The sequence below is a fragment of the Pinus tabuliformis genome, chromosome 8 (assembly GCF_031772625.1).
Source record: "Pinus tabuliformis cultivar Carrire ecotype Pingquan chromosome 8, CPIR1, whole genome shotgun sequence".
NCBI classification, from domain to species: Eukaryota; Viridiplantae; Streptophyta; class Pinopsida; order Pinales; family Pinaceae; genus Pinus; species Pinus tabuliformis.
The window spans coordinates 803,915,362-803,939,565 of record NC_142294.1 but is presented as its reverse complement, the minus strand read 5'-3'; the positions used below and the strand labels follow the sequence as shown (position 1 = coordinate 803,939,565).

The 24,204-nt window shown below is 37.1% G+C and overlaps 1 protein-coding gene across 1 annotated transcript; it reads right to left on the bottom strand.

Annotated features, from left to right (window-relative positions):
• Window positions 1-22,187: 22,187 nt before the first annotated feature.
• On the bottom strand, window positions 22,188-22,842 carry LOC149238026 (actin-depolymerizing factor 7-like). The gene is made up of 2 exons (XM_089366904.1): window positions 22,565-22,842; window positions 22,188-22,338 (listed from the first exon to the last, which is right to left on the bottom strand). Exons 1-2 carry the CDS (start codon window positions 22,810-22,812, stop codon window positions 22,188-22,190), a joined length of 399 nt encoding a protein of 132 aa, XP_089223030.1. The 5' UTR covers window positions 22,813-22,842.
• Window positions 22,843-24,204: the final 1,362 nt, after the last annotated feature.

Genomic DNA, 24,204 nt, shown 5'->3' with positions numbered 1-24,204 from the left:
GAACCACCTCTCCCGAATGTCCATTCGCATCGATTGCATGAAAACTCCAACTCGGCAAAAGCTTATAAAGACAACTTGAAATTTCTTCCCCCTTCCCAAGAGATTCTTGGAGAAGAATAATATCAAGTTTGTTGGACCTGACCAGTTCTTTCAGAGCTAGTTTTTTGGGTAGACTAGCTAGACCCCTGCAGTTGTAGGATAAAATGATCATATAGAACTCTCAGGGGGTGACTGCTTTGCTCTAAGCACCCCCGGCAGAGACATCTGTTTCCCTCCAGAAATATCAATGACAGCCTTCAACTGTGCCTTCGACAGATTTGATTTCCTTCCTCTTAGCTTTCTCGGACCTATTGACCCCACATCCAACTCCAGACCTCCTACAACCGGGCCTTTCCCTTTCCTGATGGCTAAAGGTCTAAGATTGTAGTGGGGTTCAGGGCCTCCAACTCCAGGAGGAAGAGAAGAGGCAGGAACCATGGGGACAGAGGACTAAATAGGAGAAGATGGGATGGTCATTATAACACTGTCTAATGGGGCTAGTCCCATCTTCAGATCTGGCATATCATTTGAGAGCTATCTGATAGGACCCACCTCATCACAGCAAGAACGAGGAAAAGCATTAGAAGAGCAAAAGGAAGAGGATTGGGGAAGAAGTGAACAAGCCTGGTTCAATCCATCGATTACAGAGACTGCTGAGATACCAAAGGAAGAAGATGGAAGTGATATAGATTCACTAGTTTCCACCCAAGGCTGTTCATTTCCAACTTCCCCCACATGCTACGCACCCAACTCCTGAGTGCTTGCCAAAACATCAGACTCCTTGATCTGAGCCCCTTCTTTCTGAGTGAATACCTTCTGATTTTTCTTTTCCTCCAGATTATTCCCATTTTTCCTCTGCCTTCGACGACGGCGATGTCCAAGAGGACACTCCAGGGCCAGATGTCCATAAATATGACAGCGATGACATCTGAAAGGGAGGTTTTCATAGTCCAGGGTCTAGATAAACTCTAGACCATGATACTTCAGGAGCATAATATCCGCCAAACCTTCTCTGGGATTTAAACTTACCAGAAGGCGGGCAGCCCTCCAATCATGAGTGCGTAAATAAGTTTTGTCTATGTCAAGAAACTTACCCAGCGTGTTTCTGATTGAAGAGAAGGCCGAATCAGTCCAGAATTGAATAGGAAGACCCGGTAATTTGACCCAAACTGGAGAATCCGCCATTTTTTCTTTCTACATCGAAAAGGGGCGTCCATTTCCTAAATAAGATAGGCCTCTTCCCTAAACTCCAGTGCTTTTCCAACACCCATTCGACATGCTCCTTTTGCCCAAAACGAATGCAAAACCAACCTCTGTCAAGAATCTTGATCTCTTCTGGCTGACCCAGAGCATCTTTCCATTCAAACTGAGCCCAATCCTTGATGAAGGCAGCCGAGAACTTTCTTCCACGGACTCTGCCAACTAAGAAGGTTTCTGAGGCTTCCAGCGCCTGGTCTATATGGATATCCACTCCAAAAACACAGCTAGGTATCTCCTCCTTTTTTCTGAAGAGTTTGGACTTCTTCCTCTTCCCACCCACTACCTTCATCTTGGCTTCTCCCTCTGCAGCCTCAAATAGCTTAGAACGCCTTCCAGATGGAAAAATGTTGTCTTCATTTGACTCCACGGCCATCCTAGTTACCCCAACAGCCGAAACTGAGACCTGGCTTTGTTTTTGTCCCTCTTCTCCGGATCCGTTCGACTCCCCTCCAGCCTCTTCTTTGGACATGGACCTTGTCAAGCTGGGAAGCATTCCTTTCAGCATCAGATTTTTTTCAGATATCCGTTCCAGGGCGCCTTTTTTCACTACTCCTTCTTCCACCGCCTTATCAAGAATACTTGACTTCACTGCATTCTTCGGAAAGTAATAGAGCAGGTTTTCCTCGGACACATCTTGTCCCCAACAAGCGAGAAGGTCTTCAAACGTAGGTTCTATATCCATCGACTCACTTTCTTGAGGCCACTCCCACGCTTCACAAAGATCGGAATCCATTCACGTTGTAATGATACTAATAAACTACAGACCCTAGAGGCTTCTGACCCACAGCATCCAGCTCCCGAGCCTCATCCATGGGTGCCAAGATCCACCGCGCGGTAAGCCAGTTCAAAAAACTATGTCATGTTTCAAGTTGTACTGCTTTAAAGTAATGTTATGTGACAATATCTCTCCAATATTATGGTGTTACTAAAGTGCCTATTAGCAAAATAAATTGTATTTTTCTCACATTGATGTTTTCTAGGTGGACCTTCTTTTGACCACTTTAAGATCACATCGCCCTTTAAAAGGTGTTATTTTCAAGCTTTATGCCTTATTACATAGTTTTTACTTAAATTTATCCTAACATGAATATCTTCCTTAAGTCCTTTTGATATTTATAATTTCGTACTATAGTGTGAAGCAAATGTTGGACTTCCAAATTACACCCTTAATGTACCTACCATGGAAGAAATGGCTTCATTTTTTCAAGAACAAGGCTAGTCCCTAATGGATATTGTGTCCTCGACCTGAAGGCTAGAAGAGGAGATGATTATCTCAAATGGTATAAAAGCATCCTTGAAGTAGAACTGGAGAAATCAAGAGAGGACATGGTTCTAGAACATCCTTCTCTCACCAAAAGTTTACCCCTTTGTCTTTGAAAATTCTTGGAGAAACAACAATTGGAAACTCTAATTAGGTAAAGGAGAGCTTGATAATTAGCTAAGTGGAATATCTCATTATTATTTTTTTATGGTGGAGCCATAAAATGTGATCTAAGGGTGGTAAGAGACCCAAGGAGGAGTGTTGGTCATAATTGACCTCATTAGAAATCAAGTTGTCTCTTTTGCATGAGGACGAGTCACCACCATAATCATTCAAGAAGAATCCTTGTTAGTATCAAGGTATTGCTATCCTCAACTTTAGAGCCCTATCAACAAACACCATGATAGGAGACTCCATGATTGACATCAGAGTGTTGATAGGAAACATAAGTCTCCTCTTCTATTTTATGTTATGTATTCTTTAGAGTACCATCGTTATTTCCAAGAATTTCAAAAAAAGACTCATTTTCCCATCATTCCCATGATAAAAATCCAATTACAGTTGTAATGGTTAATCAAGTTGCAACAATGTAAAAGGGCATACCTAATTTTAATGCATACAATTTTCTTCAACATTACATAGATTGTCATGCATAACCACCATATGCAGGTAGAAATTGGGTGGGGTTTTGTTTTATATTTGAAGGGGTGGTCAACCCTTCGACATATGGGTAACATCATTTTAAATTTATAAGGGAGAGGATTTATTACATCCCATGCTCCAATAAGCTCCTACCATCCCTTTACATGCATATTTTAGAAGGGAATGTTGGTGTCATGTTCCTCCATCCTTCTACTTCTTAAGTATTCCTCCTTTCCCACTCAACCTTGTGTGTCTTATTCATCCTTTTAGGATCTATCTCTATGGGTTTTATAAAAATACCAATGAATTTGTTGGATTCGGTATCCCCCTTATAATGGATCTTTCCTGTTGTCCCTTTTCCTAACAAACAAAACTAAATCCATCCATGCTTGCTTAAAGAAATGTTAAGAATAATTTAAAGTCATTAAGGATGTCATTGAACATGCTATATTTTTAGGTTTAAGATGTAGAGCTAGGTTGGATACATCAGAAGATGAAAAAGAGGACCATTCTCAAAAAGCCTAGGTTGACATCCAGTGACACCTATGGTAATTTCAACCATGTGAGGTAAGCATCCTCCTTGACCCTTTTCATCTTCAATATTTGGTTCATGAGCATCTTACAATTTTCCAAGAGGCGCCTCCATGATATTAATGATTTCAAACACCAAATGGTCTCCACTCCATATTTACTCCCAACACAACAAGAACTTCCTACTCCCACTGCAACCCCAACTCCAACGATGATAGTTGCACACCATAATCGGTTGCTTGTTTTTATTGTGATGCATAATTTCTATGTTTTTAATATGGTACTATTTTTATCTCTTTGCATTTATATTAAGATAATTTACTATGTAATATTCATATTTAGTTTTGAGAATAAAAACTTAGTTTAACATGTTGAATAGCATCTCAATAGAGTTCTTGGAATATTTTAATATTAGAGTTCAAATACCCCATTTTGTACTTTGTCCTTTAGTCTATTCAATTTTTGTCTTTTAATATTAATATAAATGACCTTTCTTAAGTATACAAAAATCCCAAGACCTAGGTCCTCAACATTATTTCACTTTTTTGGCCCTCAAATCGAGGATTTACTAGTTTGGTCCACTCTTGTAGTTTAGGAGGTTCTAACCTAAAATAACCCAAAGTAACCCCAAATGCATTTTTTCCTTTACTAATACATTAATGAAGTCATATGGTAAGTATCACTAGAAGATTTGGAAAAAAAATTTGACATTTTATCGATGTCATTTTGATGAATTCACAACAAAATTTTGATGAAGTATATTAGCTTAGTTTGTTGGCATAGTTTCTTCAAACTTAAGACGCAAAAACGCATTGATTTAGGATCCTTAATAATGAAAAAGGGAGCATTATCCCCAATTAGAGTTAGTTGTTGTAATTATTTTTTAAATGAAATTTCCAATTTATTTATGAGGGACTAAGAGCCTAATATTTGTATCCGAAAAAGTGAAAAACACTTGCAAAGTATATAAAGTTTGGGGAATATTAATATGAGGTTTGTGATCCAGTAAGATCAATGACTATAATTTGAAATAGAAATATAAATAGCCATGAATTTACAAACTATTTATTACATCATACCCACATTAATTTACTAATGGTAATAATCCAAAAGTGGATCTTCACACTAAGTCAACAATTAAGGTGGATATTAGGTCATCTCCCTAAGATAGACTTAATGAGATATTTTACACCTAAAAGCACAAACCACTCTAGGCATACATGTTAATAGTGAACCCCATCAAAGCCTTTTGTACCATTTATAAAACCACTTCTTAATATTCCCAAAGCTACTCCAGTTTTGGGGTTATTTCATTCTCTTGTGTCAACACAAATAAAAGGTAATAATTGTTACGAACCATGCACATAAAAAATGATGAGAAGCCAAAAACTACAAACCACTTTGAGGTGTAAACATCCTTTTACAATGAATACAATGTATATGACAAGATAATATATCATAAGACTAAGTCTCCTTGGTATATATAAAAGACAAAGCATACAATTATAATGAAAGGCTTCAGCCTACATAATAGTATAAAAAAATATATATGTGATAATTTAATATATAGGCATACTACATGGATTTAGGATTAAACAAGGGGATTGTATAGTGCTTAACATAACCCTCCCCCTTCAAACAAGTGTTCTTCTCAACACTTGACTAACTGTGTATGTTTCTACATAGATAACTCATCTTCCCATGTCGCCTCTTCCACTGGTGGGACTTCCAATTGATGAGATACATAAAAATTGCTAAATTTTTTAGCTTCCCAATCCTTGTTGCAAATACTGTTTTCAGTTTTAGTATGATTTTTTCTTCTTCTTTAATCTCTGGAAAAATAGTTTGGACTAGGACCTTGTCACCAATTACCATTTTTAAGTAGGAAACATGGAAGAATAGATGTATAGTGAATATGGAGGAAACTCTAATTTGTAAGCCATCCTTCCAATCCTCTGCCACAGGGGCTTCATTAGGGGAGCAATACCATACCATGTGTATTCATATAGGGGGATATATATTGAGGAAAAAATGACATAATATATTGAGCATATAATAGGGGATAAAGGTTTTTATATTTGGCAGGTATAAAAAATGGAGCTCAAAGTTAATGAAAAATGTAAAGGGGTGTAAAAAATGTTAATGAAAAAATGGATACCTACAATATCTAGTGAAAGTAGGGAATTTTAAATTGAGAAGGTGTATTGGGTTCGTATTCGTAGGGGGTTAAATAATTTTATTTAGAGGTATTTTCCAATGAGTAGTCAAATTAAGTGTATTACTTAGTATTCCACGAATGCACATGATATGTTAGAGGTTCATTGAGTGAATCCCCCATGTCCTCTACAACACCTTATAAGGGGAATAATACCTCAGTGAAAATTTATTGTCCTCCTTTTGTTGCTTGAGGGAAATCTCTTTATATAGTTGCAGTATCAGAAATATCCAATCCCTCACTTCAAATTCCCTTTCACTATATAAGGAGGAGAAGATAAAAGGGCCAAGTGTTCAAGTGAAAGGGTTTCTCAAGAATACTTCTATCTGAAGTATATTTTATGTTGCAGGGCCTATGATTATGATATGATCTGAAATATTTTGTGCAACTTGGATACAATGTTGGATCAGGATCATGAGATCTAAAATGACTTATCATTGTATGATCTGATACTGGTTGCGTGAGATTGGATTGCTTACGCATTTTTTATTCTTTAAATGTCATGATCTAGGTATGTCTGAAGTCTGGAATAGAAGCGAAGTTTTAAGTTAGTATTTGAATATATATACGTAGGTTCGCCTTGGTGAAGGCACATATACACGTTGGTTCGACTCTTCCAAGTAGTGTATGCAAAATAAAATCTTGTTGCTCAGAAATGACTGATCTATCTGATCAGTGATGTTGTTTTATTGTTGTTTGTCAATGATGTCTTCTTAGATCTGAAAGTAAAACTGAATGCATCAAGAGATTGAGTTCGATTGATTGATTGATTAAGTGAGAAGTGTGATCTTTGTTGATGTCTATTTAGATCTCTGTAATTTGACAGTAGATCTTCGGAATGTTATTGGTTGATACAGTTTTGATTCAGAGGTTTTTATGATTTTGTATTTTTTTGGAGGTATATGCAGGTTTGGTTAAAGGAGGTAGTGTATACATGCAGGTTGGCTTCACTGAAGTAGCGTATACATTCTAACATATGTTTGTTGAGGTTACAATTCATTCTAGTTGATGATGCATGGTTCTAGGTTCAACACACTGTTCCAGTGACAGTAATTTGACTATTCAGATTGACTGATTGTTGGTAGATGCAATGATTGGAGTGGTGATTAATTGTGTGCTTATGTACCAAGAGTATCTAGTCTGAAAATTTATGAAATGTGGTCCTTGGAGGAAGAGAAAAGTTCATAGCCTTCTATAGGTAGGCGCCTACATACTGGTAAACATATCGGCTAGTACAAGAGCTAAGGGGTTGTAGCTCCCTTCCAATAGAAGCTGGATAATGAGAGAAGGTTGTATCCTTCTACGGGTGGGTGCCTGCATATTGGTATGAGTCTACACCAATACAAGATTGTAAATAGATTTTCTTTATATTAAAAGAAGACATAGATGACTGCATCAGGTGGTTTTTCTCCCGCATTGGGTTTCCACCTTAAATCTTGGTGTTCATGTGTTTTGCTTATGTGTGATGGTTTATTTTTGTTATTAATGCACATAGCTACTATTTAATAAAGTATTGATGCAATGATTAAATATCAACACATGATGAACTAAATGAATCATAAGTTCACTAGATATACATTGGTTTCCTTAACAACAGTTGTGTGCACACACGAGTTCAATTCACTGAAGTAGCGTATATAAATTTTCTTATGAAATGCAAATTTATTGAATTAATAATACTGATTTACCCCCTCCCCCTCTCAGTATTATTTCCAACATACATAGTGGATCATCTGATCATAACCATAAAGAAACATAGCGGATTTGTCTCAATATCACATACAGAAGAAAATATTATCAATGATGTTGCATAACTAATCTTGATAATAGTACCAAGTCATATAGGTGGAATAATAGTACTGCATAAACTCAGATGTCAACATATAAGATGTTGTTGTGATGAACTACAACATATAAGGGTGGCTGGTAACACTGGCATTAAACTAAAGGAGCTGACAATCAAACCAAGATGCTAACACAACCCAAGTTCTTTGCCGACCACATATGGTACATTTTAACACTATGGGAATAAATGAGCTGAAGTCGACCATGTGAGAAATCATTTGATTACCAGTCATTGATGTTACCGTTAAAATTCACTCTCACAAAAGATAACAGAAGATAAGATGGATAGTTTAAAGAAGGCATGGAAGCTAAGATGGATTGCGTGGAAGATAATATGGATGGTTTAAATAAATGTGTGGAAGCTAATATGGATGCTATAGAAGAAAAACTTAAAGAAGACATGGAATATTTGAAGACAAGCATGGAAGCTAAGATGGATGGTATAGAAGAAAAAGTCAAAAGCAACATGGAAGATTTGAAAACCAAGGATAATTTTAGGGGCGAATGTTCGCCCTTTGGCGAAATTAAGGGGTTTTAAATTTTTAGTGGGCGAATATTTTGTATCATAGTACATTTTTACAAATCACCTCAAATAGCCAACCTTATTTTAAGGGAGAGGGTAAAAAAGGTAAATTTAGCCCTTGAAATTAGGACTTACAACCTTCCATTCGCCCATTTTCAAGAATAGGTTTTATTTAAGTGAATCCATTCGCCCATTTTCAAGAATAGGTTTTATTTAAGTGAATCCTATGCGCCAAATACCATATTTATAAAAGAGGTATGGTAAATTAATAAAAATATAAATAAATGAGAGGTATGGTAAATAAATAAAACATTTTTTATATTTACTCCATAAGTCACCTTATGTACATGTAAGGGTGTAAACAAATAAAAATATAAGTAAAGTGGAGGTATGGTAAATAAATAAAACGCTTTTTATATTTACTCCATAAGTCACCTTATATACATGTAAGGGTGTAAACAAATAAAAATATAAGTAAAGTGGAGGTATGGTAAATAAATAAAACGTCTTTTTATACTTACTCAAAAGGTATGGTAAATAAATAAAAATATAAATAAACTAGACGTATCGTAAATAAATAAAACCTCCTTTTATATTTAGTCCATAACCCTCGTTCTATTTATGAAGGCTCAAGAAAGAGGTTTTATTTAAGTGAATCCTATGGGCCAAATAACATATTTGTAAAAGAGGTATGGTAAATTAATAAAAATATTAAAAAATGAGAGGTATGGTAAACAAATAAAACATTTTTTTATATTTACTCCATAAGTCACCTTATATTTACGAACACTCAAAAAATGGGTTATATTTAGGTGAAACCTATGGCCAAAATACTATGGGACAAATACCATGGACTAGATTGTTATTAATACCATGCAAAAAACCGTTATTAACCCTAATATTAGAATTAATAAAAAAAAAATGGCACATGGTATTGACCCATGGTATTCACCAAAATGACACATGGTATTGACCCATGGTATTCACCTGGAATGTAGCCTATTTAAATGGGGAATTAAACCAGCATGTAGCCTATGCTAAGATTCACTAGGACTTTACAAAGTTTTATTATTTAGTGAAAGACTCGCCAAGATCTTACAAGATTTTATAATTGAGTAAAATATTCGCCATGCCTGGTGAGAGATTCGCCAAAAAATTATATATACATATTATATTATTGATAAAATCGCCTTCCATTTTTCCTATATACCATGGAGATTCGCCCATTTATTATATTTATAAATTTAGGGGGGGTTCTTAAAATTTTCCCTGTTGAAAACTTTGCTACAAGAAATGCTTACTAATGGCGAAAGGGTAGTAAATGAAACTCATGAGGAGAAAAAAAGAGATGTTAATCATGATTTCACAGACTCTAATGGTGGATTGGAGATCCACCATATTCTAAAGATCGATATGAGGAAGTTTGAAGGTAAGGATCCCGTAACATGATACTACAGATGGAGAAATATTTTGATCTCAATAATGTGTAAAACACACAAAAGGTACACATTGGAACCAAATCAGTTTGTATGAGGATACAAAAAGAAACACCTTTTTTAGCCAATTGATAAATCTCAAACAAAAGGGTTCAATGATGGAGCACATTGAGGACTTCCAAAAAATGAATATAAGGGTAAAAGATATTCCAAAGGAGTGTAGGATTGATGTGTTCATAGGGACTTCAAAGGATAACATCCAACATGAGGTTCGACTTTGGGAACCTGATTCATTGGAGAAGGCATTTAGGTTGGCAAGAAAAATGGAAAGCAAAAATATGGCCACAAGGAAGCCTACCACTCACAACTATAAAGATTGAAGTGTTGTTGCCCCTAGCCTTCCACAACCTACAAGGTTGACACCAAAATAATTGGAAGAAAAAATATCAAAAGGGTTGTGTTACAATTGTGATAGCAAATACACTAAAGGTCATAAGTGTGCTGAGAAGAAATTATTTTACATAGATTGTGAAGAGGAGGAAGAAAACGAAAAGGAAACATCAAAAGAAGAGGATATACACCACAAACAAACCCTAGAGAATGAAGAAAAGAATCCAACCATATCTTGTAATGCATTGGTCGTAATTACCACTCCTCAAGCTATCAAGATAGAAGAACATATCAAGAAGAAAAAGGTAATAGTGTTGATTGATTCGGGGAGTATCCATAATTTTATTCATTGTAAGATAGCCAAGGAATTGAATTGCTTCATATATCCAGCACCGGAGTGTCAAGTGATGGTTGCAAGTGGAGGAACCATAAATTTCTCAGGAAATTGTCATAATATCAAACTATCCATGGGAGAATATGTATGTAATCGCCCAATGCTTTCCATTCCAATGGGTGGTGTTGATGTTGTACTAGGAGTCCAATGGCTACAATCCTTGGGTACAATAACTTTTATTTTTGAATAATCTTTCATGAATTTTTCTTCAAAAGGAAATGAAGTTGAATTAAGGGCTATCATAAGGAAACCAGGAAAGATAATTAGCTCTAACGGAATGACAAAGGTTCTAAAGAAAGAACAACGAGTCGTAATTGTATAATTATGTTCGCTAGAGGTTCCCACATCAAAATCATCATTTTCTCTAGATATCCAAAAATTATTGGACAATCATCCCAAGGTATTTGGGACTCCCAAATGCCTCCCACCTTTTCGTGATCATGATCATGCTATTCATTTGATTCTAGGAAGTGTTCCTCCAAACATCAGGCTTGAAAAATATCCCTATGCCCAAAAGAGTGAAATTGAACGTATGGTTGCAGAAATGCTAGAGGCTAGTATAATTCAACATAGTCAAAGTTCTTTCTCTACTTTAGTAGTATTGGTGCACAAGAAATATGGGTCATGGCGCACGTGTCCAGATTATAGGGAGCTCAACAAGCTCACTATTAAAGATACATTTCCCATTCCTGTCATTGATGAATTATTGGATGAATTGCATGGATCAATTTACTTCACCAAATTGGATCTTCGTTTAGAATATCATCAAATCAAAATGAAGACTAAAGACATTCCAAAAACAACATTTAGAACTCATGAGGGTCATTATGAATTTTTGGTCATGCCTTTTGGCCTTACCAATGCACCTTCTACATTTAAAGGTTTGATGAATTCCATTTTCAAACCCTTCCTTAGAAAATTTATGTTAGTATTTTTTGATGATATAATAATCTATAGCAAGTCTTGGAAGGATCATGTTCAACATGTTGACAGGGTGCTCAAACTATTGGAGGAGAAACAATTATATGAAAAAATCTCCAAGTGTTTCTTTGGAGTACAAGAGATGGAATACATAGGTCATATTGTATCTCATGAAGGTGTGAAGGTAGACCCTAGAAAAATTAAAGCCATTAAGGAATGGAAAATCCCCACATCCATAAAGCATCTGCGAGGATTTCTCGGTTTGATAGGGTATTATCACAATTTTGTTAAGAATTATGGGCGAATAGCAGCACCTCTAACAACATTATTGAAGAAAGATGCATTTACATGGACTCCAGGAGAAACAAAGGCCTTTGAGCATCTTACAGAGGCAATGTGCCAAGCACCAGCCTTAGCTACACCGAACTTCACAAAAACCTTTATTATGGAATGTGATGCCTCAACAAATGGAATTGGTGTTGTTTTAATGCAAAAGGAAAGACCCATTTCTTTGGAAACTCATCCAATCAAAGGAAAGTATTTACACAAAGCTATTTATGAGAACGAAATGTTGGCAACACTACATGCACTTAAGAAATGGCGACCATACCTAATGGGAAGACACTTCAAGGTAAAAACGGATCATGATTGTCTTAAATAATTTTTAGAACAAAGATTATCTTTAGAAGAGTAGCAAAAATGGGTCACAAATATATTGGGTTATGACTTTGAAATCATCAACAAAAAAGGGAAGCAAAATGTTGTGGCAGACGCAATCTCAAGAAAGGATGAGGATGTGGAAGCATTTCTTTGCGCCATTTCTATTATCCGACGATATTGGGTAAATGAAGCAATGGATGAATGGAAGAATGACGAAGAAGTGTGGGCACTCATTCATAAGATACAACAAGATCCCAATACATCTGATACATTTAGGTAGAAAAATGATTCGTTATGGTACAAAGATCGCTTATACCTATGTCAGAATTCCCAACTCAAACAAAATATTCGTATGGAATTGCACATCTCTCCCTTAGGAAGTCACTTAGGATTTTTAAAAACTTACCACATGGTTAAGAAGGAATTTTTTGGATGGACTTAAATCAGATATTCAAAAGTTTGTGGCAAAATGTTTGTTTTCCAACAAAATAAAGTTGAAATAACTAACACCCCAAGTCTATTACAACCTTTATCCATTCCAAGCCAACGTTGGGATGAGGCTTTAATGGATTTCATCATAGGCTTACCCAATTCCCCAGGAACGAGTGTCATCATGGTGGTAGTTAACAAACTTACCAAGTATGCACACTTTTGTGCACTATCGCATCCATTTAAAGCCAGTACAATTTCTACTGCATTTATGGAAATAATTCAAAAGCTACATGGAAATGCAAAGATTATTGTAAGTGACAGAGATCCCATTTTCATGGGAAATTTTTGGACAGAATTATTTTCTTGCCTTGGTACTCAGTTAGCTCATATCTCATCCTATTATCATCAATCTAATGGGGAAAATGAGATAGTAAACAAATGTTTGGAAGGATATATTCATTGCTTTGTATCTGATAAATAGACACAATGGGTCAAATGGTTGCCTCTAGTTGAATGGTGGTATAACACTTCCTTCCATACTACAGTAAAAATGACCCCATTTATGGCACTTTATGGATATCATCCATCATCCATCACATCATATTTAAGAGAAAATTCTAAGGTTCAAGTAGTCGAAGATCACATCAAGCATCAATAATAAGTTCTCCAACTCTTAAAGGATAACCTCACTTTGGCGCAGAATATAATGAAACAATAGGCAGATCAACATCGCAGTGAAAGAAGTTTTGATGTAGGCGACTGGGTATTCCTACGATTACAACCATATAAACAAATGTCCCTCAGGCAAGCTAAGAAGGATAATAAATTATCACCAAAGTATTATGGTCCATACAAGGTGATGCAAAAGATTGGTACTATGGCATACAAATTTGAGCTTCCTGTAGTGTCGCGAGTGCACCCAATTTTCCATGTTTCATGCTTAAAGAAGGTTATCGGTGAAAAAATCCCAGTTCAAAAAATACTGCTAGAACTTGACGAGGAAGGAAAAATCATAATGGAACTTGAAGCAGTCACAAAAATCGATCAATTTCGGAGTATCTCATTAAATGGAAGAACTTACTTGTTGAAGATTCCACATCGAAGGGTGAGAATTTTATACAAAAACATCCAGAATTACTCAAGCGTTGAGGACAACACTTTTTTGAAGGAGAGGGGCATGTTAGGTCCCTATAATACTAGTGATTCCCCCATTACTATTGTCATTGTAGCCCTTATTGTTATTTTTGTGCCCCATAGAAGCCCATTATTATTATTGTTGCGCTTTTATATTATTATTGTTATGTCGGCTTTGATTATATTATTACCCCTTAGACTCCTATATATAGGAAGGAGGTTTTGTCATTTGTATCATCCAAGAATTGTTCATTTGTGTAATGTAAAGGAGGTTTCCCCCTCGAAGAGGCTGATTTTGAAGGCATTGATCTATCTTTTCTTCTATTTTATGAGTTGGTTGCATAACAAACACTAGCAAAAAACTGAAGGAGCTGAAAATCAAACCAAGATGCTAACACAAACCGAGGTCTTTGCCGACCGCAAATGGTACATTTCTACACTATGGGAATAAATGAGTTGAATTCAACCATGTGAGAAATCGTTTTATTACCAGTCATTGATGTTACTCTTAACAAACGTGAGACAACTCACTGATAATGATGATTAGAGTCAATGTACCCCAATACAATCTAACAAGTGTGAATAAATGTGTTGTAGTTGAACACTTGAGAGAATCTATCAATCAAGAGACATTGATGTATTCTCATTTTCGATAGTAAAGGAATCTACCATTCATGATTGCAAACCCTGAGGCGCTGAAAAAATGACTCTAGATCTTGTTCCCAAATAAATGAGTTGGATTCGATGGGAAAATATATGCTGGAAGGGTGGCATTAAGGCATCCCATATCAACCAGCACAAGTGTAACCCAAGGCCCAATAACTTGGAAGAACTCAAATGAAAAGAGATGAAGTAATCATTCCGAAGTACATTTCTAGTGTACACAAGATGTGGCTAGCACATGGTAGAAACCCTCTGAACCAACCAATAATGAGAGCTAACACAGAGGCAGGGAATCCACCAATAGATTCAAATGGAAACCAAGGTAATGCACAAATCCCAATATGTGATAATGTAAGCTGATGTCAAACACAAGGGAAACCACTCAGTCAAAGACCAATGATATTGTTCAATGTTAAGCACAAGATCACCTATCAATGATGTAATAGGGCAAGGGTGTAGGTCTAGGCCTACTCTCAGAGAATTTTGTTGGAGTCGATAAGAGTAGGCCTACCATCAAGAAGTCAATGGAGACCTTCTTAACGAGCATGAGAAAAGGACCAAATAACTAATGTGATACTGAAGATAACTTGATAGACTGGGTATGGCCAAGTGAAAATGAGTCAGGAGGCACCACAGGATGGTCAACATAGGTTGAATTCCCTTGAATAAAATCATGACTCAAATGTGAGTCTATGGCAGAATAAAATAACTTTCTATAAGTTTGCAATGTAGGAGACATTAACAAACTCTCCCTATGATTGGAAGAGATAACCAACCGGAGGAGGATTGACCCAAGAACAAGATTATGGCTCTCTTAAAGTAAAATTAAGTCCCATCCTAACAGAGGAAAGACTTGTTTTGAGTTCTTTTCTCAAGGGCGACGCAACTGACTCTTTTTGCCATCAAATACAAAAGTAAATGTCTTGTTCCCACTGTTTTTCGGAATATATAAATTTTTTTGTCTTTTTCATATTTAAATCCTAAAAAGAAATAAAAGAATGACTATAGTACAATGGAAAGAATGATGGTTAAGGGTAGATGCACTAATCCTATGACTGAAACATCACTATGTTCAATGCAAGGTAGCGAATATTGGTCATCTACACTCAAAGGAATGGTATTTCCACGGATGAAAGGTGTCAAGTCGCAAAGACTAATGAATGCATGGTTTGAACTTGCAGAAATGTCATGGTCAATTGTGACTTATACACGAGTCCAAGTGAAGCTAGCTTAAGGCCAAAAAGGGACAGGTAGTCAATATGCAATGCAGTAGTACAACTTAACACATGGGAACCTCTAGGGTATAAGGCCAGAAAATAGGGAAGAAGAATAAGAATGAGGCTTCTGTTATCACTCAGGTTGTCCCTCAGGTTGGAGTAAAGGGATACGGCCGAGGTAACCACAGACCAACTTTGGACTGCAGATTCTAGCCCACCTGCAGTCAGAGAGGGCTCTCTCTTTATGGTTTAGCTTTGTTGAGGGGGATTTTAGGCTAGCTATTGAGTTCAGGGGTTTTGTTTATGCTTTGGTGGGAAGATTGATGTTTTCAGGTAAAGAGGCAGGTATAGTGTGGAAGTTTCAAACCATTGGGCATGGAGTCAAGGAGTAGGACTGCTAGTGCGTTTTCTTTGTCACTGGAGGAATAAGGAGCAAGGTAGCTGCACATGGAACAATTTTGCAAGTTTAAAGGATGGAAATAATGCTAAGGAAAGAGAGGCAATTAAGAATCTCTCAATCAGCTTAATGGAGAAGGGCGAATGAGCTCTATTTAGGGGCAGTAAAGAATCCCTAGATAACTGTCAAACACATGTGAATTAGAGTAAATATGAGCCACAGGGAATTCATATTCATGTCCAGTTCAGTTCAGATGAAAGAACATAAAGAAATAACAGAAATTGAGCTTAGAGTGCATTTAAACAAGTTCTAAGCTAATCTTTCTTTTTGTTATTTAGATGGTGAAACGATGAAAACAGAGGTAAGAAGCACTTATTGAGCCATGTTGCAGCACAAGGATTCCACATTCACTTCCTCAGATCATTAGACACAGAGCAGACAGTCGTTCCTCCAATCTCTTCAGCAATCTTTGATTAAGTAAAACATATCAGGTATACCGTGCGAGTCTCTAGTGAAAATTATCAATCGACCAACCCTTGAAACAATGCAGAGGGTGGTATATATAGGAAAAATTCTCCAAAATTGTTTATTACAGCTGTGACCTAAACAGGTCTAAAAGTAAATGAGTACTTTTAACCTAACCCTATCAGCAATAAATGCAAGAAAATATATATGGGCTGTGTTGAGGGCAGCCGTATCAAAACTGAATTAATGCGTTGTCCTCGGTGGCTTGGTGCAGTGCTTTTGCAGTAACTGTGTATGGGTGTCTGCTCCTTTGTTGTTCGGCGGCATTTAAAGCTTTAAATGTGACTTGAAAGCTTTAAATGGCCGCCATGACTTTCTTTGGCTTTGTTGGGGGGCTCATCAATGTTTAGCTGCTTCGAGCCCCTAAAAATCTTGACTGATCCTCTTTGACTCCTCTTCTTCCTCTGATACTCTCTGACAAATGAATTGGGTTGCTTCTCTGATGTGTTGTGCGTTAAATCAAAATTTAATGGTCGTTGTTCGGCCCTCGGTCTCCTTCAGAACTATCTTTTGCTTCTTTGCGAAAAAAAAACGGGTCATTCTGCGCCTTTCGGGCTTGTTGGGCGTTGCGCGATGAGGGGCTTTCCATTTTGGACCATTTCCCGTAGCCATGCACGATTAGCACTAGGTGCTAATCGTGCATGAAAAACTGCCTCAGAAACTGAATCCGGGCTTCCAGAGCACGATTTTCGCCTTTCGCGCCAAAATTGACGATGACGTCAGCAGGTGGGACCATGTACGGCGGATGACGTGGCGGGATGACGTCAGCACGTACGGAGGTGACGTGGCAGTACGGTAAAGGGACACGGTGGCAGTGATGTGGCAGGGTGACTCGGCGGTATGGTGGCAGGAGGCCACGCAGGCAGATGATGCAACAGTATGACGTGGGGCTTACATCACCCAAAGGAGAGCGGTTTGTGGTTTTCCAGGCGCACCGCCTTGAAGAAAAGCTGGTTTCGGGGAGGGGGGCTACGCCACGGCTGGGAAGGCGACACGTGGCGGGAGTACGGCGGCAATACCGCCCATCTCCCGGACGCTAACCCTCGGGCTCTTGGCGTATGGGAAGGCCCGCCCACCGTAGATCTCGGGCGGGCCAGATCTGATGGCTGGCGGCAAGGACGATACGGCGGAGGGTTAAGGGACGGGGCGCGGGAATATGCGAATCTTCATACGGCGCAGCGGGGGGGGTTAAAAACTTAGAAAAATGGGTTTTGGGTTATGTACAAACGAGCAGGTTAATATATTTACACTTGGGACTTTACGCATAAGGGCGAAACATGGGTTTTTTAGGGTTAGGACTAGGGGAAAAAGGTTGTTAGTATGACCAGGTGTCAAACTAACTCCTGTTAAGACTCGGATGGGCTAAAAACAGCCCCAAGTGGACTATTTTTCCCCGGACTTTTAGGGAAATATGGCTATAGTGCCAGGGGGGTATTATTATATTTTTGGGATTTTTATACATAGTTTTAGTAGGGGAAGGGGAAACGGATTAGGGAGTTAGATTATATAGTTAGTAATTAATATGGAGGTGACCAGAAAGCACTAAGGTAAGGGACCTTAGGCTATTTGTGGAAAATGATTCATATAAGAGAAATGAACAATCCTTGAGTAAAGCAGATCTTCACCAAGGCAAGTGATATGGAGAATGATGAAACTAAGAGGCTCAAGTAGATCTTGACCTCTTTGGGGCAATTAGTAAGTGACTTGGGAAATTAGAAGAAGGGGGAGTTAGTGATATCCAACCTGAGCTCCTCCGAGTGAAAAACTGCATCATAATTGTGATCTGAAAAGATAAAACACTTTGTAACACAAAATTGATCATGAGTCATCATTCTGCAACCTCACAACTACCTACCCAGCCTAATATACCTAACATTTTTTCTTCTTTTTGGGTGGGTGCACTTAGACTTGCAGACCCAGCTTTACAATTTTTTCTTTTTTCTGTTTTCCCATCTAAATCTACACTTATTTTTGCCAAGGGCCCAGATTAAGCAGTTGGGCTCCTTTGATTCTCTACCTATCTACAAATCTGCCAAGATTAAGCTGTTTGGACAGATATCATTCTCTATATTCTAAAACAGGAAATTGAAACCTAGGGAGACCAAGGTTAAGCTGTTTGGCCCTCCCTTTTATAGAACATTCTTTAAAAATGGTTAAGTCATCAAAATTGGAATTCAGCAGTGGCATTTGGACTAGCACACTTCATGGCTTCTTCTTTGGTCTCTTCTGGAAATATGGAACATTGCAGCATGCAAAGTATGACATATTTGGCATGTAAAATGTCAATCATGAAATATGAACACCTGTTGCAACAGGAGGCTAACAGCTTCAATGCAAAGTCATGGAGGTACTACAAAGGAATCTCGATCCTAAGAACAAACTTTCAGCATGGGTGAAAAATGACAAAAAGGTGCTATCTAAGGCCCCCATGATAAGGTAGGCTACTACCACATAATTTATGACACTTCTAAGCAGCAACAAGGTTCTGTGTCACATCTTGGTGAGGTCGATCCTAAGGCAAAAACAGAAAAGGAAACTGATAAATGCACAATGCAAGTGGGAAACCTAACCTATATGCTAGTTTCGAGAACCAATACTTATTAGATTGAATCAACCATAAAAATACCCAAAGGAGAAGTCTTCAAAGTTCTGTAGACATAAATAGGAACACTAGGAAGAAGTCAATACATCCCATAAAATATATCCCATAGATAAAACTTAAAAATACATACCCTATATATACAGTATGGCACAGGGAACCACGCAGCCTTGCAACTTATGTGTAATAGTTGTTTAAGACAAACCCCTTGTGGGACTCAAGCCAAGGACTCCTTTGGTAGTTGAAACTCATGGTTTAAAAAAAGTTCTCTTCCAAAGGCAACTAAACTTGAGGATACAATGTCACATAGTTCAATCGTGATAGGGTAGATTTTACTTGAACACTTGGAACATACCAAGGGGTGATTATCAGATACAAGTTGATCAATAGTGACAGTACTTCCGTTATGAGGAAAATACATCACTCGAAAGAGTGAAGACACCACAACATTCATAGCATAGGCATAATCACACCCAAGTAGTACGTGATTTTTAAAGGGAAGAGTCGCGTATCGAATTCAAAATAATATTTTTTAATAAATGATCGATATTGTATGGAAAAGAGCTACCCAAGGTCATGCCAAAGCATCAAAACTACATGAGTGTTGAATGATGCCATAAGATTGTGCCATAATGCCAAAAATAGTAAGGAAATCATACATGCAATTCAGTACCTACAAGCAAAAACCCATAGTAGTTGTCGATCCCAACGTCCTCTTGTGCTTTATTGTGTTTCCTTTATCTTCTTGCTCCAACACTCCAAGTATACCACACTCCTCCAAGAGTGCTCCAAGAGTATGAGAGAGAGAGAGTAGAATAGAGAGATCCAAGCTAAAACTAACAAAAGTTTGAACTAAGAAAAGCCATGAAATATTCATCAGAATCCCTTTTATTAATGAGGCCTCTATTTTCTTCATTTTCCATTATTTTCCTTCATTTTCCTCCTCACATGCAAACTGTGACCTTTCACCTTCTTTTTCTCCTAATTTCCATTATTCTCATAATTAAAAATGCCAATAAATGTCTCATGCCTTTCCAAATCCTTTGTCATTTCCTTTGCCAATTTCCATAGCCATTAATTAATCGCAAGTGATCCCCATCACTATGTTTTTTTCCCAACATTCGGCTTGGAATACGTGTTCCAAGACATTGGTTATTATTTTTCCTTTATTAACTTTATTACATGGATTTTTTATCAGGGTTGTTACAAAGACTAAAAGAATTGACATTTGTACATATAGCTTATACTCTCTCATCAATTGTAGCATGAATACAGAGTGTTTCTCATAATCCTCCTTGTTCTTTGAATACACCAAAATGTCATCAACAAATGCCAATATAAATTCGTTCAAAAATAGACTCAATACATTGTTCATTAGACATATGAAAATTGTTGGTGCATTAGTAAGCCCAAAATATATAACCAAAAATTTATAACGGCCATAACTTGTCCCAAAAATTGGTTTTATGGATGTCTTCCTCCTTGATACACACGTGATGATACCCGAACCTCAAATCAAATTTTGAGAACACCACCGCTCCCCTAACCGGTGTTCCAGGAATAATTATAAAACCTCTTACATGAAATTGAAAATACTTTACTACTTAAACAAGCTCACTAAACCCTTTTTCCATTATATTATTGTAAAGTTGATATTATTTTTAAATAATAAGAATGTTGTTTTAAATTAGTTTATTTATTTTGTTAGTTAAATTTATAGAGTTTTAAATCAATAACTTTTATATATCGAAAATCGAAAATGAGGAGCATTAGGGTTTCTTTCTCTATTTGCAAGATTTGTTGGGCCACCATCGTTGAGTGTTATTCTCTTGGTGCGCATAGAGGGTGCTTCCTACGTTGTGATCTATGCATTGGTTGAGACTATTTATGGCCTAAGTTGCGGGTATATAGTTCAAAGTTCTAGAGTCGATATTTTTTTATATGTTATTCAACATTCTATCTTAGGGTTTGACAATGGTCTTTTGCCCCAATCATGGCCGTTGTGGGTGTGAAAGACTATGGATTGGGTTTGTCCTGTTATGAATGATCCCAATCATTTCCATATGGGTTTTTTTGGTCGAATCTGCATATATAGATTTCATTATTTTTCTGTCTTTACCTCATTGTGCACTTGCGAGTGATTAATGTGGAGTTTGAGCTTTGCAAATTTATGGAGGAAAATCCCCACACAAATTATCTATGTCAAGGATTTGAAATATTTTCTCTCGGAACTGGTAGGAAAACTGGCTTTTTCTAGATATTTGGGGGATTTTCTTGGTCCCTTTTTCAATCTTTGAAGAGGAGGAATATATGTAAAACTTTGAAGGAGAATTATAGCTATCAATTAGATCTAGAAAAAAAGGCATATTTTCAACTTGTTATGATTAACCTTGATCCGAAATTAACTCTTATAAGGGTTTGGGCTAGGGATCTGGTGCAAGATCTTAGGCAAAAGGTCCAAGAAAATTTGGATATTCCAACAAAGCTTCAAAGTTTGATTTTTTCATGGAAATCAAAGCAAGATATCACGGAGTTGCAAGAATGTGACTTTGATCAAGATTCATCCATCATCTTAAACTTGGCATTTCACGGAGGACTTCCTCGATCTTTCATTTTATGCATGATTTTTAAACATTTGTGCAATTATTTTTCAATTGTTAAGATTCATAATTAAATTCCTTGAAAGTAGCTCATACTCATGTAAATAACTTATTTCCCATGAATTATAGACCACCATAATTTAAGCAAATATTTGCAAATTAATTTTTCTATTTCATATATCAATTTGCAACTTTTTTTAAAACATAACATCCACTTAAATAACAAAAACTACACTTATTTTTTATTTAATACTACAATTCCCAAAAAGGATAAATAAAAAAAATCATTAGCTTAAACTAGAAAGTTTTGTATAAACTACACGGTGGCCACTTAACCGGCCATCACAACTAATCAAAGAACATAGGAAAGCAACTGATGCAACTGCTATGAATAATCATATACACAGGTTTCCTTATGGATATGCCATAAAACCAATATTAAACCGATATCACAAGTGAAACCTCCTCCACGTTAAGCATAAAGATGTAACAATAATTAGATATCATCTTGCACGCCCTCTTATAGCATCGATGCCCAACTCAGTGGGATCTGTTGCCTGCACTTCACGGTACACACCATCCAACTCCCTCCTAAACTTGTCCTTGGAGCTCGCATACACCATCTTGCTCCTCACCCTCGAAGACTCAGGAGACCTGTAAATTTGTTTATTCACGTCAAAATCTATGTAATATATTTGAAAGAAGCTGTAGCAAGAAAACTACCATAAAATATTGCTAAAATAACCATTTCTTAATTAATAAATATACATTGGGAAGAAATAAATTAATAAAACTTCCACTTAATTCAACGACTTGATAATTAAAAATCATTATGAAGAAATAAATTAATGAAACTTAACAGTAACGTTGACATACTTACCAGGAAATGAAGAATATCTTGCTCTTTTGACAGTCGTCTTCGGTCACAAAATCGAAGTCATAGACCGCGTATCTACACTCTGTCTCGGGAAGAGAAGCCCTAAAGCTATCATAATTCTCACCAGGGCCACCAAGTTTATCTACCGTGACCTGATTTTCATTTTCGTCAATCTTGAATATTATGAAGCGATATATCTTCTTCCTCTTCAGATCAAAGAATGTAGACTTGCATTCGTCACTGACAGCCATCCCAGAACATGCACTCGCCTGCAAGTATTAAGAAAGAAAACCTTCAAAGAAAGACCTTAACAGAATTTGTTTCACCAAAACAGTGGACCTTTAAGCTTTTAAGGGAAAATTAAAGCAAAGGCAGAATACTGACCATTTGAGGAAAGAAAACGCCGATTCCTGTAAATTAAAGTGACCGAGAACGTCTATCTAACTCCAAGATCCGCAGGAAGGAAGGATAATTAAAGGTGTAGAATTCTGGCAGATCTCAGACCGCTGGATGCAAGCCCTGGCTCTGACAACTCCAAGAGATTTATTGAAATTAAAGGGGGAACTTGCCTGTCGAAATACGTTCAAGAAAATCAATGAATGCCGCGTGAGCAAGCTTGATTTCAATTTTTCGAATAATAAATGGGAACATGCTTTTAACTCAATTTATATGGAAACGATTTAAATTGTTTGAGTCATTTGAATGCTAGAAAAGCCGGATTCAATCTTCAAGTCGGCCATAAAATTGTTTGAAAAATAAAATTGAAAATATTTTTCTTTAGATTTAATTTTTATTTGAAATTATTTAAAAATTAAAATTAAAATTAATTTTATTCAATGATATTATGACACATTTAATGCCAAAGACTTTTCCTTATGTATGCCAGGTACCATTCATGGTTTCTTCAGGTCTATTTCACTGTAAGAAGTTTTTGGAACTTCAATCTGTATGTAATTTTGATATGTTATTAATAATGTTATTTTTTTTTTTTTTTCTAAGTAAGGCTAAACTATTATATTACAGCAAGAGCAAAAATACATCATCAAAATTACAACAGGGCCGCGGCCCTGTAAGACTTGTCCTGGGACAGACAGTAGACTCAGGAATATTCATTCCAGGATTACATAGGATGGAAACTTAGAGCAACACTCATGTAGCTGACACATGGACAAAAAAAACATAAACACGTGAAGAACACCAACACAGAACAGAGATAACAGATAACCGACACAATTACATAGTGACAGAGTGACAGACACATATATGACCGCGAAGGGAGCTGACAGAGAAAAATTCTTGCTGTAAAACCTGGAGCGCGAGCTGGGCATGCTAGTCTTCATCAGTTGTCTGCGGTCCATCCTCCGTCTTGCAGCAGGGAGGCTGGAGGATAGCCTTACCAGGATTGCACGTTCCACAGTCACTTGGGCCAGCACCATAGTCACGAACAGGTTCACTCGGGCCTGCTCCCGGGTCATGTATGGGCCTCAGCATCTCAACAGCAGGGAATTCCATTTCCAAAGTGGGAACAATCCCAGGAACACGCGGAGGGTTGGCACGGGGATTGCCTTCATCATCTTCCCAAGGATTGCTGCAGTGCTCCACTGAAACAGTCACGAAAAAAGTGGAATTGGCCAAGGTACAAG